At 28.5% G+C, this 17,243-nt stretch overlaps 1 protein-coding gene across 1 annotated transcript in view; it reads right to left on the reverse strand.

Moving 5' to 3' along the window:
• The window catches only part of LOC136971733 (uncharacterized), a 48,826-nt gene extending 39,391 nt beyond the window's left edge, over positions 1-9,435 (reverse strand). Inside the window, exon 1 of the mRNA XM_067266228.1 lies at positions 9,296-9,435. Coding sequence (XP_067122329.1) covers positions 9,296-9,356 — 61 coding nt within the window. The 5' untranslated portion in view covers positions 9,357-9,435. The remainder of the gene's footprint in view (positions 1-9,295) is intronic.
• Between the last annotated feature and the right edge of the window lie 7,808 nt (positions 9,436-17,243).

The following is a 17,243-nucleotide window of genomic DNA, read 5'->3' on the forward strand; positions in this document are numbered from 1 at the left end:
AAATTTGGTGCAAAGTATTCAAACCTGGCATCACTGTATGCACTCTGTTATAAAACTATCATGTGTTTGCAGAGACCACATCCATTTAAAGTAGTGGGTGCTCTTAAACTTTAACCCCTCTTTTCTGAGTACAGTAGAATGGTGTGCTAAAACCGGGTGTTTGACATGCTCTACAACTGGAGGTTAAACCAGTCTTTCTTTACTAGAAGAAAATCTATTTTACTCAAAATAGAACATTTATTACAGTATCACATTTTATTGTCAAGATCAAAAAGTATAAAATGCAACCATTATTGTAAATAGAGTTATTTCTTGATGCTGTAAAGATAATTTACAGTTCAGTTTAAGGAATTCTGGTAAAATTTTTTGTTCATTTTATGATGTGAAAATTAACATGGCCACAATGCCAGGGAAAAGGCAAAATTTGTTTTAATACAAGAATTTGCTTTATCAGTGTTTGTTTTAAGATGAGACAAACTTGAGTATTGTTTTGGCAAGGAATCTTTGGGATTAGATTCCTTTTCTAATTCTTCTGTGAAATTCAGATGTGGGCTGGTACTGACATTGATTTATCATGGGAAACTCACTGGTTGAAATGCAGATGGACAGTTGGGATATTGTATCTTGCTTTTTGAGTTTGCTGTAAAACCTTTGATGTCAGTCATGCAAAAGTAACAATCATTGATGTTGATTCTGAGGCTCCCACCAAACCACAGGACCAATATGATTTCTCCAATTTTATATTTTATTCAAATAGTAATCAGACAGTTTGTCTAAAAAGAGGCATTTTTCTGCAAAAAAGTGGTATTTAAAAAAACTGTGGGAAATAGAAGATTTTGGACTTCATATTCAGCATACTAAAATACGTAAAAAACATTTCTTTTACAGCAGGATTTTGATGCAGAACAGTCTAATTGAATATCTTTTGTTATTTGTTAAATCAATAGCACTTGTTTGACTTATATATTTCAAGTAAGTTTTGTTAGAAACCTAGCCCTCCCCTGGACCTGATTAAAAATAAAGGCTCTCTTAGTACTCACAGAGTAGAAAGAGCAAAGAACCAGAACATGGCCAGACAACCATTGACTGAATGTTAATAATTGCAAAAAACTATGGCAGTTTTGGAGCCATTGTGCAGCAATAAATAGAGCCAACAGAACATGATGCATGAACATGCGAGGTGACTGTAGACGGTACATCTGCATATGTCACGCAGACATACTGCCCACAGTTCTTATTTGACTTTTCTTAACACAAAAGGAATATTTTGAGACAGAAGTAGACAAATTGAGACTTTCAGGAAAATTTTTTGATTAGAACAAAGTATTCCAAATTGAACAAATTCTGAAAAATCGAAAGATATGGCAACTCTACATATAATCCACTCCACAGCATAACTCTTACCACTTTCATAGTCTTTTAAACACAAATCTCATGTGTTATCTGCATAAAAATTATGATAAATCACAAGGATACTTTAACTTCTATCATAAAGCTTTTTTTAATAATTCCAGAACAGTAAAAATTAGAATGTAAAAATTTTAACACATTCGTTTTTAATTTTTGTTCTGGAATATTACTAAAAAAACGCATTATTATAAACATGAAAATACTTGTAAAATAAAGCAAAATATACTAAATCACATTTTCCACAAAACTATTTTTATTACACTTTGCATTATTCAGAATATCTTTCATTCATATAAATCTTCTGATTTCTTATTTTTATGCTACAGTTACCTTTTGTGTTAAGAAAAGTCAAATAAGAACTGTGGGCAGTATGTCTGCGTGACATATGCATTAGTTTTCTACATGTTTCCAACATATTCATAAATGCAGAAATAATAGTATTAACTTGTTTTAATTTGATTTTTATGCTACAGTTTCTTACCAGGAAAGCTATTAATTCATTATTATTATTATTATTATAGTGTGTGTTAATTGTAGTGTGCCCAGGCTTTTGTGTAGTGTGTGTGGTATGACACCTGTAGAGGAGAGAACAACAGGTACAATAAGCACCCTATCCATCCTCCACAAAAACAAAACTACCCTGAAAATGTTATCATATTTTCATACATATAATCCATGAGTTATCTGTTTTTAAAAGAATTTGAAAGAATTATGTAAAAGAGCAAGTTATACAATTTTATATTACAATTATGCACTGATGCATATGGAGAAATGGCATTTCCTATAAAATAATCTAAGTAATCAATAGTTTTTAAAAACTGTTCTAATCTTGTTTCTGTATTATATATTCAATTAAAAACATCTAAAAATTGGAAACAAAACAGATCTTAAAAATACTTACAAAATAAGTCATAAAATGTATATTTATGTAACAGAAGATATTTAAATAAACTTATTGATTTTGTAATGTATCATTTGAAAAGCATATAAAACTATTCTTCAACATATACAATATCCTTTATGAAAATGTATAATGTATAGTTACTCAAAAACATTAAGAAATGAAGTACTTTGATTGCTCTAATGCAGTTTAAAAGCAAAATATACTAAATCACATTTTCTTTGCTTACTTTTAAAGTAGATTACATTAATTAAGAAATGTAATCTTTTAATGGTTTTTTTTTACATATTATACTAAATCAGTCATTATAAAAGCATTGAATATAAAAATAAATAATCATTTAGCAATTATCGTTTTTTAAATTATTATTTAATTTAAACAAGATGCATGAAACCATGCACTTTGTTTATTAACATATATCCAGTTTGGAGTAGTTGAATATATTAAACAATCATCACTAAACCCGATATATTTAAAGCCATACACCAACCACTGCCGAATATCATCGGGCTAGAAACAGCTAAAATAAAATACCAACAATCACCTTAAAAATTGGGCTATGAATTGGCTAATTAAATGATTGATATAAAGTAATTTGTTACTAAAGGTGATTTTTAAGGCGATCGTTGGTATTTTATTATATACTCATCGGGTTTAGTGATGTTTATTTATAACAGCTATAATATTATAGACATGTCTAGCCTGATAATAATCGGCAGTGGTTGGTGTATAGCTTTGAATATATTATTTAATTTATTATTATATATGTAAATATTAAATATTGATAGGTTTTAATAATGAATAATGTAGTGAAATAATTTAATTTAGTTTGAAATTATCCCTTTTTAAACATCCCTTTAATTATCCCTTTTTAATTGAAATGATCAGGTAAATTCAGACTTAAATTTAATTGAACTTGCTCATGTGATATTCTATTTTGCAACCATCTTGTTCTTTTCTATTCTTTTTGAACCTTAAGATAGTAAATAAATGCAGCTGAAAATTTTAGTTATTTACAGTTTGAATTTCTAGATTAAAGATAGAAATAAATAAATTTTAAACTATTACAGTATCTACTTAAAACAGCAAATACAAATTTTTATAATCCAATTTTTCACTAAAATTTTTTTGAAAATATAGGTGCTTCCCTACTTATGAACGTTCAAATTGTTCAAAAGTTGATCCATATATCTAAAATTAAAGTTGTGTGTCAATTCTGAAGTTCTGTTGCTGCTTATGGAGTGACATTAAAATTGGTCTTTGGCTAGTAATAAATAATTAACATGGGCTTAGTTCTATTGTGTATCACCATTTTTTGTTTTCATGTGAATTCAGAGGTTCCATAGCTGCTTTTAATGTGGCATCGAAGTTGGTAACTTTGATGAAATGGCATTTTCCACTACTGTTTGCAATTTTTATGAACTTTTATGATAAGTACTTCAAAAATAGGTCCAAAACATAACAGTAAACCTAGCAGTGAAGATAAAAGCAAGAAGTGTTGTTCTTTTTTCCATGGAAACGAAACTGGACATTATAAAACTAAGGGCATTAGATGAAAAAAAACCATGTTTAAAACACCTTCTACTAAGCAGTAGCAAGTGGGTAAACACGCATAATGTACTCTATTAAGTACATTGAAAGATCAAACACTAACAATAGGTTGTTATTGCGTATACAAATGTACTTTCTAGGTTAATTTTTGACTTATGAACATTTCAACTCACAACAAAACTATAAAAACCTAATCTGTTCATAAGTAGGGGAGTACCTATATAACAAAAAATTGTCAAACAATATGTATAAATTGAAAGAAAATAAATGTGTGTTTTATAATGTTATATCGCTCATTTCTCAAAATACTGAAAAATTATGTAAATTTATCCAAAAAATGCATATTTTTATACATACCACTATATAGACTTAAATGACCATAATTATACAAATTTAAATGCATATTTAGTTATTAAATAATTCAAAAATTTGATTATAAATAAATGTGTTACTTTTAATAATATCTAAATTAGTGTTGAACTGAATATTTGGCGTTAAGATATATTCGACCACAAGGTATTTGGTATATGGCCAAACAGTATACTTATTTGATATTTGGACAGAATACTTCCTCAAAGCTGAATCATTCAACTGAAAAATACCATTTTATTTCGAAGGGAGAAAAAGAGAGTGAGAAGGAAAAACTAAAATAAAACACAAAATTGAATGTAAACAATATTTAAAATCAAAAAATATTATTTTTCCTATCAAAAACAAATAACTTTACTAAATGATCTTGAGCAAATATTATTTATTAATAATCACAATTCAGAAGTAATAAATGTAATGAAAAAAGATGAATGTTTATGGATTAAAGTGATTTTGTTGGTTGTCAAATACTTTCCACTTTGCTGAAATACTACACATTCACTAAATATACTATTTTGTGAGGTTGCCAAAAATGACTGACCTCAATGGTAAGATTTAATTTTTTATTACATAATTTTTTAAAAATAAAATTTGTATATAATCTTTACTATTGATTCAACCATTCTAGCATACAATGTAACTGGGTAACATTTGTAAACAACAAACCACACAATCATACTTCCAAAATAGAATGCCTTCCATTTTGGAATTTTAATTGATCTGATGAAGATCCAGTTTGTGATTGAAAACATTAGTCTGTTTATATTAAATTTTCAACTGGAGTCAAAAAAAGTTCTGTGAGGTTTGTTTACTGTATTACAGGATAGAAAATGCTGCCTTCCACCTTATTCTAAAGTTTAGAGTCTAAGCCTTCTGTTTCAGGCAGTTCCAAATAATCCAGGATTTGAATAATTGATAATTATTCAAATCCTGGCTTATTTGGAAGGATTTAAATATTAATAATTATTCGATTGTTGTTGGCAACAGTACCACCTGAATAATTATTCAAAATTTGGCCAAAACACCTATTTGATCCATCACTAATCTAAATTAAATTATTCAAAATTTACTAATTAAGGCTGGTAAAAGAGTTATATTTTATTATATTTTTAATTGTGATGGGATTGTCACCTGTGGACATTTTAGACTGTTTTATATAATTTGGCAGAGGCATAGCCTCTAAAGAAAGGTCATCTCTGCTGTGGAAAATAGTTTGTTCCTAGTGATTGGACATGGTGAGTAAAGAAATTTTTAGTATCTGTTTGTGTGTTTTTGTGTTGTTAATACTAGTAAAAGCCTTTAAAGTACAGACAGTTTGTACTTTAAAGACTTTGTCCAATTTGACCATACTTAAAAAAATAAACAAAATGTCTGTACTTTTCAACTGATTGTGCAGTTAATAGTTAAATCATAACCACTTACATTTAAGTCTAACAAAAGGTGCTAAATTTTTGATTATAATTTTATTTGTTGGCTAGATGGTAATGTCCTATAAGCAAATGTAATGACTGTTGCTTAGAGAACATGTGCACATTCATTATAATGGTTTTTTAATTTGATAGTACTTGCTGTCTAATGAGTAAGTGGTAAAATAGTTTTCTTATATTTAGAATTGTATCCTGTTCCCCAAAGGAAAGTGTAAATTGAAACTTTATATTATATGCCTACATTTAATAGATTAAAAAATACGATTAAATTCTTTTTATTTTACTTCACTGTCTGAGTACTTTTAATGCTAATCTGTCCATATTTTGCTTTAATCTATTATGGCAACTCTACATAAATACTCATTAACTAGATGTTAAGAACTAAACCACCAAAATACAAGAAAATAAAATTTTCAAACAGAAAAAAAATCAGTTATTCTGTGATCTGTTCAAACGAGATTCTACCATATAAAGATAAGTTATAGGCCTACTATGTTGCAAAAAGTATCCAGACACCCCTATAATTCCATCTTATCTTACATATTTGCAAGATAAGGTAGTAGAAAACACACTAATAATATTATATAAGGGAAAATACAAATGCATTTATAGTGGTAGAAACAGTGTACCATCAGAATGAGAAAAGTTTTTGAACACAAAGAAATGAGTCTGTGTGAACGTGATAGGATAGAGCCCATAAATTTGATCAGAAATTTCCACCATGCCCCAGTCTACTGTCAGCAAGGTTATCATAAAATGGTAATACCATGGAAGCACCAAACCATTTCCCTAGTCTCAAGAAACTGACAGATCTGGATCAGCAATCTATTAAGTGCATTATCAAACAAAATTATACATCCTCAATGATGTCACAAATGACTTCTACATGAGCTTAAGAATGGATACCATTAATAAAACTATTTGCAAAGAGTTGTTTGTTATGATCATACTGTAGCAAATAAGCCACTGATTATATCTGCCAATGCCTGCCATTGGAGTGATGCAAAAACACTATCATTGAACTGTGGAGCCATGGAAGAGTATTGGAGTGATAATTTATGGTTCACAATGTGGATATCTGATGAACATATCTGGACTGGCAAATGTTACTTATAGGAATGTTATGTCAACTGTAAAATTTGGAGATGGTAGCATAATAATCTGGTGCTGTTTTTCCTTGTATAGAATGGTTTCTATGACTAAATCTTTAAACAATGATGTCTACCAAGACAATTTAGAAAGTTCCATTCCTCCTCTGTGACAACAGTATGGAATTTGCTCTTTCTTGCATCAACATGATAATGTATGTATGTATTTGTTCACAAAGCAGGGTTCATAGCTTTGTGGTTTCAGGTATACAAGTGGAAGAACATGACTAGCTGGCTCAAAGTCCCGACCTGAACTCAACTGAATATCTTTGGGATAAAATGATTGCATGACTTAATTTGCAACTTATTCAACCTACTAATACATTTCAGCTGTTTGCTATACTAAAGGAGAACTGAAAATGAATTCCAGCAGTAATTACTACAACTTTCCTTTGCTGCTATTATGACTATTAAACTTTGTTTAATGGCCATAACAGCAGCAAAAAAACAATGGACCTAATACTGACATATAGGAAATATCACAAAGCAATGTCTGGGCATTTTTGGAAATATTGTAATTTTAATATAGATGATTGAAGATTATTTTTTTCCATTTAAAATGAAATTTTGACATTCTAATTACTTTCACTCAACTTTTAAGTCAAATATCTTTAAATTAATAAATTTAGTATTAATGAAATTAAATTCATTATAAGTCATTAAAATCCAAATGATTATAATTAAAGCACTTTTATAATATGTATTGAACAAAGAATTAATCTAATAATTTTATCAGTCTAGAGATGTTTACATACTGATTTATATAACCACAGTACCTTTATCTTGTTTCTGAACTAGATAAAGGTACTGTGGTTATATATTTTCATCATCATCCAGTTTTGTGATTTGCTTTTCCATGCTGATTTAACAAACAAACATTTTATTATATTTATATATAAATAATTAAAATAATATTACATTAACATAACTATTTTACTAATTATCATTACATCACAATCTAAAAAAAAGAAAAAACAAAATTTGCTGTAGTTTATGTTTAAAAGTACAAATTACTTATAGTTAATTGTATATTTCAAAATATAAAAATCGTAATAAAATTGTTTGAATAAAATATTCACTTTGTTTTCAAAGTAAAATATACAGAATTTTAATTTTCCATAATATGTTCTTTTTATACTTAGCATGCGTATCCAAATAAATATTTAATCTTAAATAAAAATAAACTAATAAAATTTGTGAATTTTTAAAATAGAATAGAAATTATTTAATAAATATACAATTACACAAAAATTTGAATTATATATCTACTATCGTCTGTTATTTTAAGTAAATTTTTTATTAAAGTTATGACATATCCGAAATATTTTATCAAAATTAACTTTCATAGTGAGCAATGCATAATCTTTACAGTTATTAAGTTTTATATCTCCTGACAAAGATAAGAGATCGTACTTTTCATTAAAATGGTTTTTCTATATATTTCTATTTTGAGGACTTATTCAAACAATTATTCTATATAATAAAATATATATTTGAATTTTAGTTTTTAATCTAGCATAGGCTGTTAAAGTTATATTCCTAAATTCAACATGCAGTGTTTATATTTCCTAAATTTAAAATATTAAACTTATCAAAAAAGTTTGTCATTAATACAGGTTTTGTTTTCTGATGTTTACATAATGCTATATAGTCATTAGAAAAATTTATCTTGTAATAATCATCTAAATGAGTTTTTATACAGAAAGAAATGATTCTAAAAGAAACTATGGTAGAAGTCTATCCTTACTACATGGGGCATTTTTTTCTAATGTAGTAAGGATAGACTTTTACCAAAACTATTTTAATATTAAATTTATTTTTCTTTTGCACTTACTTACCTATTCGACTTCATATTAATAACATGCCTACATTTCATTTGTTAATAGTACATCAGTACAAATAACGAGAATAGTAACCACATATTCAAAAACTTTAATAAATAAAATTTACTAAAACCCGAGTTATAAGCACCTTAACGATACCACGACAGATAGCATTTCATAAGATACAATTAAAGTCAATGTAGACACATTATGAAGTTATTGAAAATAATAATGTGTCCAGCTTTGTTCTATTAATAAGGTTCAAGGTTAACAACATTCAATGATCCATCTCATTAAAAAGACAACAATTCATCCTTTATTAAATACAAAGGAAGGAAAACAAGGATAAATTTTCCTAATAGACTATGATCATTTTATTACTATTATATATTTGTTAAACTTCACCAGTAAATTCCAAGCATAATCATTATCAAGATATGTTTATTTTATGAGCATTATCTACTAGTTAATAGCTTATCATTCATGTTTTAAAGAGAGTGCAAACAGTTGAGATAAACCAATTGCAGGAAGAAAAATAGCGCTGCTCTTCAGACAAACATCAACAGTTAAACATTGAACATTACAAACAATTGCAATTAATAAATATTGTAATTGAAAGAATCGTTAAATCAAGAGATATTAAAGAGAAATGACGTTAAAACTTACCTATCCTCGGTTTTGTTTCAAAATTCCTTAACAACAACTCCAACTTGTCTGACCAACTCATCCCCGGTTTTCAATTGAAGAAAAAAAACCAACACAACTTTAGTACTAAAAAAGATCGTTAGGAGACAATGTAGCGCCAAATTCGTAAGATAATAATTTACTATTTTATATTAAATCGAATTATTATTTTATTTATCAATATAGATAATCGAATTCGAGAAAAATATTAATCGTACTTAAAACTCCCGTTATTTTATTCGTACGCTAATTTCGCAAAAAATGCTAACGAGCGCCATTTTATTTTCGCAAAATTACCGCATTCGATTCTATTAATAATTAACGGAATTATTTTATATTAAAAAGAATTTAGAGTATAATATTAATTCAAATTACGCATAAATAAATACTCAAAATCTACATCTAATAATTAACTCTGTTGAAATTACATTAATGGAATTCGGGTATTCCTCAGAAATGATTTTTCGGCGTTTATATGAAAAATTTACCGTTTGAGCGAATTATTCCTATGAAAATGTATCTTTTCACTTCAATGATTATTCTTTTATTGATTTCTATTGCGTATTTACAATTATATAAAATTTTCCATTTCGATTTTGTTATATAATTGACAATCTGAAATGTTTTTCTTTTCAAAATTTATTTAAACATAAAAATACAATAGTAAAATCGTAAATTTAAGTTTTACGGGCGGTATTTATAATTTTTTATATTAAATTTAAGGCACATATTTAGTAAATTAAATCATTTTGAAAATGAAACATCGCCACAATGCCGGGCTGCAATTTTTAATTTAAAATATATGCTCTCCACCTCAAATTAGTAGTGTCTTGCCTCTGTACATCATAATACGTTTTCTTTAACAATAGTGTCGTGCCAATCATCTATCTTTCAGGGGTAAATTTTTCAATTGAAATAACGTAACTTCCCGTTGGCAACGGAAGTTCGTATATAATTAATCGAGGCTTACTGCCCCTAAGATTTCCATATCTGGTCTCGATTTTTATTTAACTAACTCCGGTCTCGGGATTAAGGAAAGACGGACGGACGGACGATATCGGGAATTTATACGTCCACAATTTTTTTTTTCAAATGCATCCCAATTAATCAAATTTAAAAATCGTGATTTTTTTAGATAAAGAATTTTAAAGTGTAATCATTTTAGATAGCTATGACAATCAAATGTAATGATAGTTTAGATACTGTACAGTACGTTGCTGCTTGATTTTCTTTTTTAATTAAATAAATATGCTATAGTTCATATCTAATCTTCAGGTTTACTCAGAATAATAATGCAGCTGATATTCATTAGCAGGGCCTTTAAAACGGGAGCAGGGGATTTTCCCCCGAGCCCGGAGAAAATTTAGGAGTCCATGATGATTCTTACCCTTATAAAATTCGTTATTTTTAAAGTTTTTACTTTCTTTCAGAAAGTAAAAGCTTTAAAAGTTCTTATTAATAAAGAAACATTAGATAATTCTTGAGAATTCCGTAATTCTGCGTCTGCATGTGTATAAAAACGCTACTGATAATTCAATGATCCAAAATTTACGGTTTAATTATATTTATTTTGGTCGATCACATACATAAATAGATGCATTTCGGCAGACTTACATTTTACGGCCTCTTATCAGTAACTAAAATTATAAGTCTGCCGAAATGCATCTATTTATGTATGTGATCGACCAAAATAAATATAATTAAACCGTAAATTTTGGATCATTGAATTATCAGTAGCGTTCTTATACACATGCAGACGCAGGATTACGGAATTCTCAGAGATTATCTAATTAGTATATAGCCGGTGATCCCAACAAGATAGGAAAGAAACATTATTTGTTCGAAAAGCAAAAAGGCTAAAGGGACCCGCTAAGAGGCAAAAGCCAAAGATCTTTTTTTTTTTTTTTTTTTTTTAACTCTTTTCGCCCTGTGGGCACTAAGAGGGCCTCTTTTAGTAGGCCCATTATGGGTTCGGCCCACAATGGGGCGACCGGGTGGTGAGGGATAGGGCCCGACATATCCGAACGGACCACCCCCCGAAAAATTCCTGGGGATTATTCGACCCGTTCGGATTCGATCCCGGGTCCCTCAGAGCGGTAGGCTGCCACCTTTACCGCTCGGCCATCCGGCCGTCAAAGCCAAACATCTCGATGGTCTTGTTCATTATTCTACATATACGAAGGAAAATGGTTTTGTGTTCATTACAAAGTAAAACATAGTACAGTAATGTAGAATATATGTTAGAAAATTATGTTTAATCTATTTGAAATTTCTAAGATTGTTCCCAACAGATTTATTAAAAAACCCCATCAAAATGACGTCATATAATGCGAAGTTTGAATTTTGTCTTTAGCTATGGTGGGGAGTTATACACATTCAAGATCAAGCATATTGACTCCATTCGGCTCATTCAACGAACAGCAGCGTTGAATCGCTTTAGCGAAGCGGCCGTCTAACTCAGTCCCAGCCGCCATTGTTCAAACGAGTATTTACCCCGCTGCATTAGAGCGCTTTAGTATGGCACATGTTCCCGTTCCGTCTGCCGTGCTTAAAAATGAATGAAAGCGTAAATTTAACATTCGAAGAACGTATCTTTAATGTAACTAAGCTTGGGAGAACAAAAGAGAGTGTATCGTTGCCGTAAAGTGCCACCAAACCGTTTTCGACTCCCGCGACACGGTGGATAGCAGTTCTAAAATTGGCTCGGTTCTGATAGTGGCATATGCATTATGATTGTTACTGTATCTATCAATCCAACGTGTTGCTGGTCTCATAATGTGTCCAAAGTATAAAACTCGCAATTTTGTCATTTGTACTTCTAATGACAGTTTTGACTTGATGTCTAGCTCTCATTCGTGATGCGGGCAGAGTATATGTAGAGTTTGGCGCCAACGCCGCAGAGAATTATAAAGATAACACAATTAACGTTATGCCTCAGAGTTCTGAATAACAAATACCATATCTCTGCATTAATTAGCCGAAACGTTTAGCCTACTTTACAGATCTGAGTTGGCTGAGCTAACGCACTACATACTTTTGTTTGCTGAATGCAGCCATTCTTATCCTGAGAATACTATAGTCCTTTTAAGACATTCTGAAATTATTATTTGAATGTTAATACTGTTCTAAACAGCTTTTCAACTATACACTTTGCTTCAAGACATATTTTTTTATTTTATTTGTCAAAAGCTCTCTTTTTCATTACTACACTATCACAAAAAAAACAAGTACATAATTCAAGTAAAAAGCAGTTTAATTAGAATAGTGAATCATTCTCATTATTATTTTTTGGACGGGCGGATGGCAGTGATTAAGGTGGCAACCTACCACTTCTGGGGGACCCGGGTTCGAATCCAGACGGGTCATAATCCCCAGGAATTTTTCGGGGGGTGGTCCGTTCGAATATGCCAGGCCCTATCCCTCACCACCCGGCCTAACCACATAATGGGCTGTCAAAAAGAGGCCCTCTTAGTGCCCACAGGGCGGACAGTTAAAAAAATAAAATATACTTCATTAGCACTGGAAACCATTAAACCTTTTCATTTTCCAGCAAAACATGTAGCAGTAAACAAACATTTTTGGAATCCACCGATTCCAGTTTTGGGTTCACAGTTTGTTTCAAATTGGAATGCATCGAATTGTAAACCCGAAGCTGGAATCGGGTGGATTCCGAAAACGTTTCTGAACTTCTACATTTTACATGCTTTGCTGAAAGCCGAGTTTAGTGGTCGGAAGATTATTTTTAATCCGGATTGTGTAGGACAAATATGTCTTGCTACTGGTTTTAAATTTAATATTTAAGCAATGCTGACATTTGATCATCTTAGAAAGGAAAACGTACAACACTGAAAAATTAACAAATTTTCCAAATTATTAAAAAAATAAGACTGATAAAACATTATTAAACCCAGACTTTGTTTTAATTTAATTTAAAAATCGAAAATAATTTTACAGAAATTTATCAAATTTGTAATCAGATTATTGATACTTGAAAATATATATTTCATAAGTATTTTTTTTATATACATTAAACTTTTTCATATACCTTAAAATTCATCAATGTATTTATTTTGGCATAATCTACAAACAATTTAGATAGTTAGCACATTTATCATTTAGACTCATTAATCAGAATAAACAGCAACCTTTAATCCAGCAATTAATTATAATTAAATAAATGTTTTCAGCTGAATTTATCAGCCTTCTTCAAGTTTGAAATACAGGAAAAAAAAGTGGTTACCAAATAGATCACCACATATGTAAGTTTGTAATGATGCAAATGAAAACTTAATTAACTATTTAATTGCTGGATTAAAGATTGTGCTATTTTAGTCATTCATTTTGTTTCCTACACTAACACATTCATTATGGTAAAATCTAGAATTATATTGCTGTTTGACATTATCTAGAAGTGTATCAGTGTCATGCTAACTGTTTTAATGAAGTCTGTTGCCTGACTGGTAAAAATATATTTATGTTAATAGGCCTACCCAAATGTTCATGATTGCATTATTTAATTTATATTCACATATAATGTATTTGATTGTAAGTTGTCTTTGTTGAATTCACACACAACTATTTGTTATAAATGTCTCTAAGTACATTTTGCTAGGATAATGTAGTTCATTTAAAAATAATCTAACTTAATGCAGCTCTGAGATATTTATGCTGTATTAGATCTAGTTATGTTCCCTGATATAGACTTTAAACAGTTCAAAATTTAGTAATTTATACTTGAATCATAAGTGAATGGATACTAATTAGAGCATTTTTGATTATTATTATTGTTGACACACACACCTTGTATGCACCAAGAATTAAATTTTACTGGAGCAACATAAGACAATTAATATTGCACATAAAGCATAAGATTTTCCCATGTGAAGGTTCATTATAAGCTGTATCATGTAATTATCTAGATTTACTAGCTACTAAATTCGGCAAGAGAAAAAAAATTCAGTTGTTTACAAAGTTTCCTCGGCAATATGAAGTGTCTAATTATATATGAGCTTGTTACAAGTAAAAGTACAGTCAATTCTATTGGTCGAATGTTGGAGATTTTTGCAGAACATGCATACTCCAAAGGTATGCATAACTGACAAAAAACTTGACATACAGAGGCACTTATGAGGTTTTCATGTGTCAACAATGGTATGATACATACAAGCCAAGTTCCCAATTACTAAATTAGATATTTGGATAAATGATCCATTATGAAATTCTTTCCCAAAGCATTTTTTAAAACACATCCTGATGAATAAATTCCACATTTAGAAAATTTTACTGTATTAATTTCAAACTATTCTTTTTCTATTAAAGTTTTGATTGATATAAACACACGTGCATGCACACACAAAGATTATTCATATCTGTATTGAAAGTAACTTATTTTTCTTATATCGATTATAATTAAACTTACCAGTTTGAACAAAAATTTCAATCTGTAAAATATAGTCCCAAAGAAAAAATTTTAATATTCAAGAAAAATTCAGAATTTGATGTATTTATGCATAAAATATAAATTAATATTTTTCCAACTTAATCACATGACATACCCTTTTAGCATGTATCCAGAAATATCATTCTTGAGTCTAATCATAATTCAAAAAAACCTAACATGAATTATTAATCACGCTGTCATGTCAATATATATATATTTTTTTGAGAAAAAAGAAATGAATTGAGCTATTCAAAAACTTCACCTTGAAAATTCTAATATTTCAGGACCCACAAAAAATATTTCTATAAATTATTCAACAAATTTTATGGCACACAATTCAATAGTCATCAAATAGACACAATTATCACATATTATTCAGATGAATATGAAGATATTGTGACAATTTGTAGAAAATAACTTCTTTTACTTACATCAATTCAATATATTAATTCTTTTGTCTATATCCTTATATCCTCCTCTATGTCCTTACTGTATTCAATTTTCATTATATGATTGTCTACATTGGACTTAGTATATTAATAGGACTTATTATACTGGTATTGTCTCAGTTTTTGCAAATAGAGGAAGTCTTATTCAGAAAAAACAAAATCTTTATTTCTCACCTGGTTTTTCATCACCTGAAAAATAAAGATTTTGTTTTTTCTGAATAAGACTTCCTCTATTTGCAAAAACTAAGACAACACCAGTATAATAAGTCCTATTAATACTATGTCCAACGTAGACAATGATATAATTAAAATTCAAATATATTATCACAATTTTAGGAATAAGTTTATTAGCGAGGTTGAGGCTGAAGTTTTAAACGCGAAAACGTGTACATCGGACATTCAGCGCCGCTTTCCTGTAAGCCTAGAAGTTTGACAATGGCCATTGGAAAGTCGAGCATGATTCCACTGACTTTCCAAACACCATTGTCAAACTTCTAGGCTTACAGGAAAGTGACACTGAATGTCCGATGTATACGTTTTTGCATTTAAAACTTCGGCCTCAACCTCGCTGTTATTATAATAATAACTTTTAGTTTATTAATAAATAGTTTAAAATTTAATATGTAATACAACTGAATCAACATACTTTTTTAAATTTTATGATAAAATATATTTTAAAGATTAGATTTTCATCTTACTATGTTTAATATTTTCATGTTAATATGAAACTGTATATAATGACAATTTTATGAACATTGTTTAAAATGTAATAACCTTTTGTTTCTTCTTGTTAAAATGTTAAAAATATTCATTAAGTTTATTTCATGCTTTAAATAGTTAGGAAAGCTAGAATTTTTATTATATATCTAAAAATAACATTTTCATCTATCTTAAAATATTTTCCAATTAAATTTTATTTAAACAAAAAGTTTTTACTGAAACAAAATATACATATCATTGTAAAGCATTTTTCTTAACAGTAATATAAATTTTTATGGTTTAATAAAGCAATTATACTATAAAAATTTTCTGTTCCTTCTGCAATATTTTATGGCAAGACTAGTGAGACAGACTAATCTGAAACACCTTTATTGCTGAACAATTTTTGACAATTATGATTATTAAATAGGATTTATGTATAAAACAGCAAATCTAAGAGAAATAGCAATATCCAAAAAGCTATTGCTAAATTATTTTTGATAAAACTTTTAAGATTTGTGTGTTTAAAGAATTTCTGTATTCTGCCGAAAGAGATTTAATTATGTTACACATTCTTTAAAAATATTTATAAGATACGTATAAAATGTTTAAGATCTCTTTCAATAGAAATGATTTCTGGTAGGGAAAAACCAAAATTTATTTTAATCAGTATAAAAATTATTTGTTTATAAATTTTGTCAATTTTAAAATATCTTTGTCATTACAATTAATTTTGTACTGCTTAATTTAACAAAATGAATTTATAGTTAATTTTTCGACTATTTTGATAATTCATAACTTACTTGTTTAAATATCTTTAAGCAATAGATAATAATAGGAAATGATAACTAAATTAATAACAACTTTACATTTTTTTTTAAAAGAAATTGGTACTTTTCAATTATAATTGAATATTCATTTTCATGTACAAAAGAAATATATATAATGTTGAAATGATTGTCAAATTTATCCTTTATGTTAATTAAAAACAAAATTGTTTAAATATAAAGGAGTCATGCAGTTATAAGGCATTTAAAAAATTTCATAAAATGCCTTATAAAAATATTTATGGAAGAAATATTTCAACCATAATTTATTCAATAAGAATTTTATATATTTCTTCTTTAAAACTAAACTGAATTTTGAAGTCATTTAAGTAATTATAATGATATTGAATAAATCATAAATATAGATTATCATGAAAAAAATTAAAAATTTTAACAATAACCAATGAATATAGTGGTTAATTTTTGTGTAATTGCTGTTTTATACTATCATAAAAAGTTATGTGCTACCTGTACAAAATTTTAACACATTGTCTTATAATGTATTACTACAAAGA

This window comes from Centruroides vittatus, unplaced genomic scaffold (assembly GCF_030686945.1).
Source record: "Centruroides vittatus isolate TY-2023 unplaced genomic scaffold, ASM3068694v2 contig_2696, whole genome shotgun sequence".
Lineage (NCBI taxonomy): Eukaryota > Metazoa > Arthropoda > Arachnida > Scorpiones > Buthidae > Centruroides > Centruroides vittatus.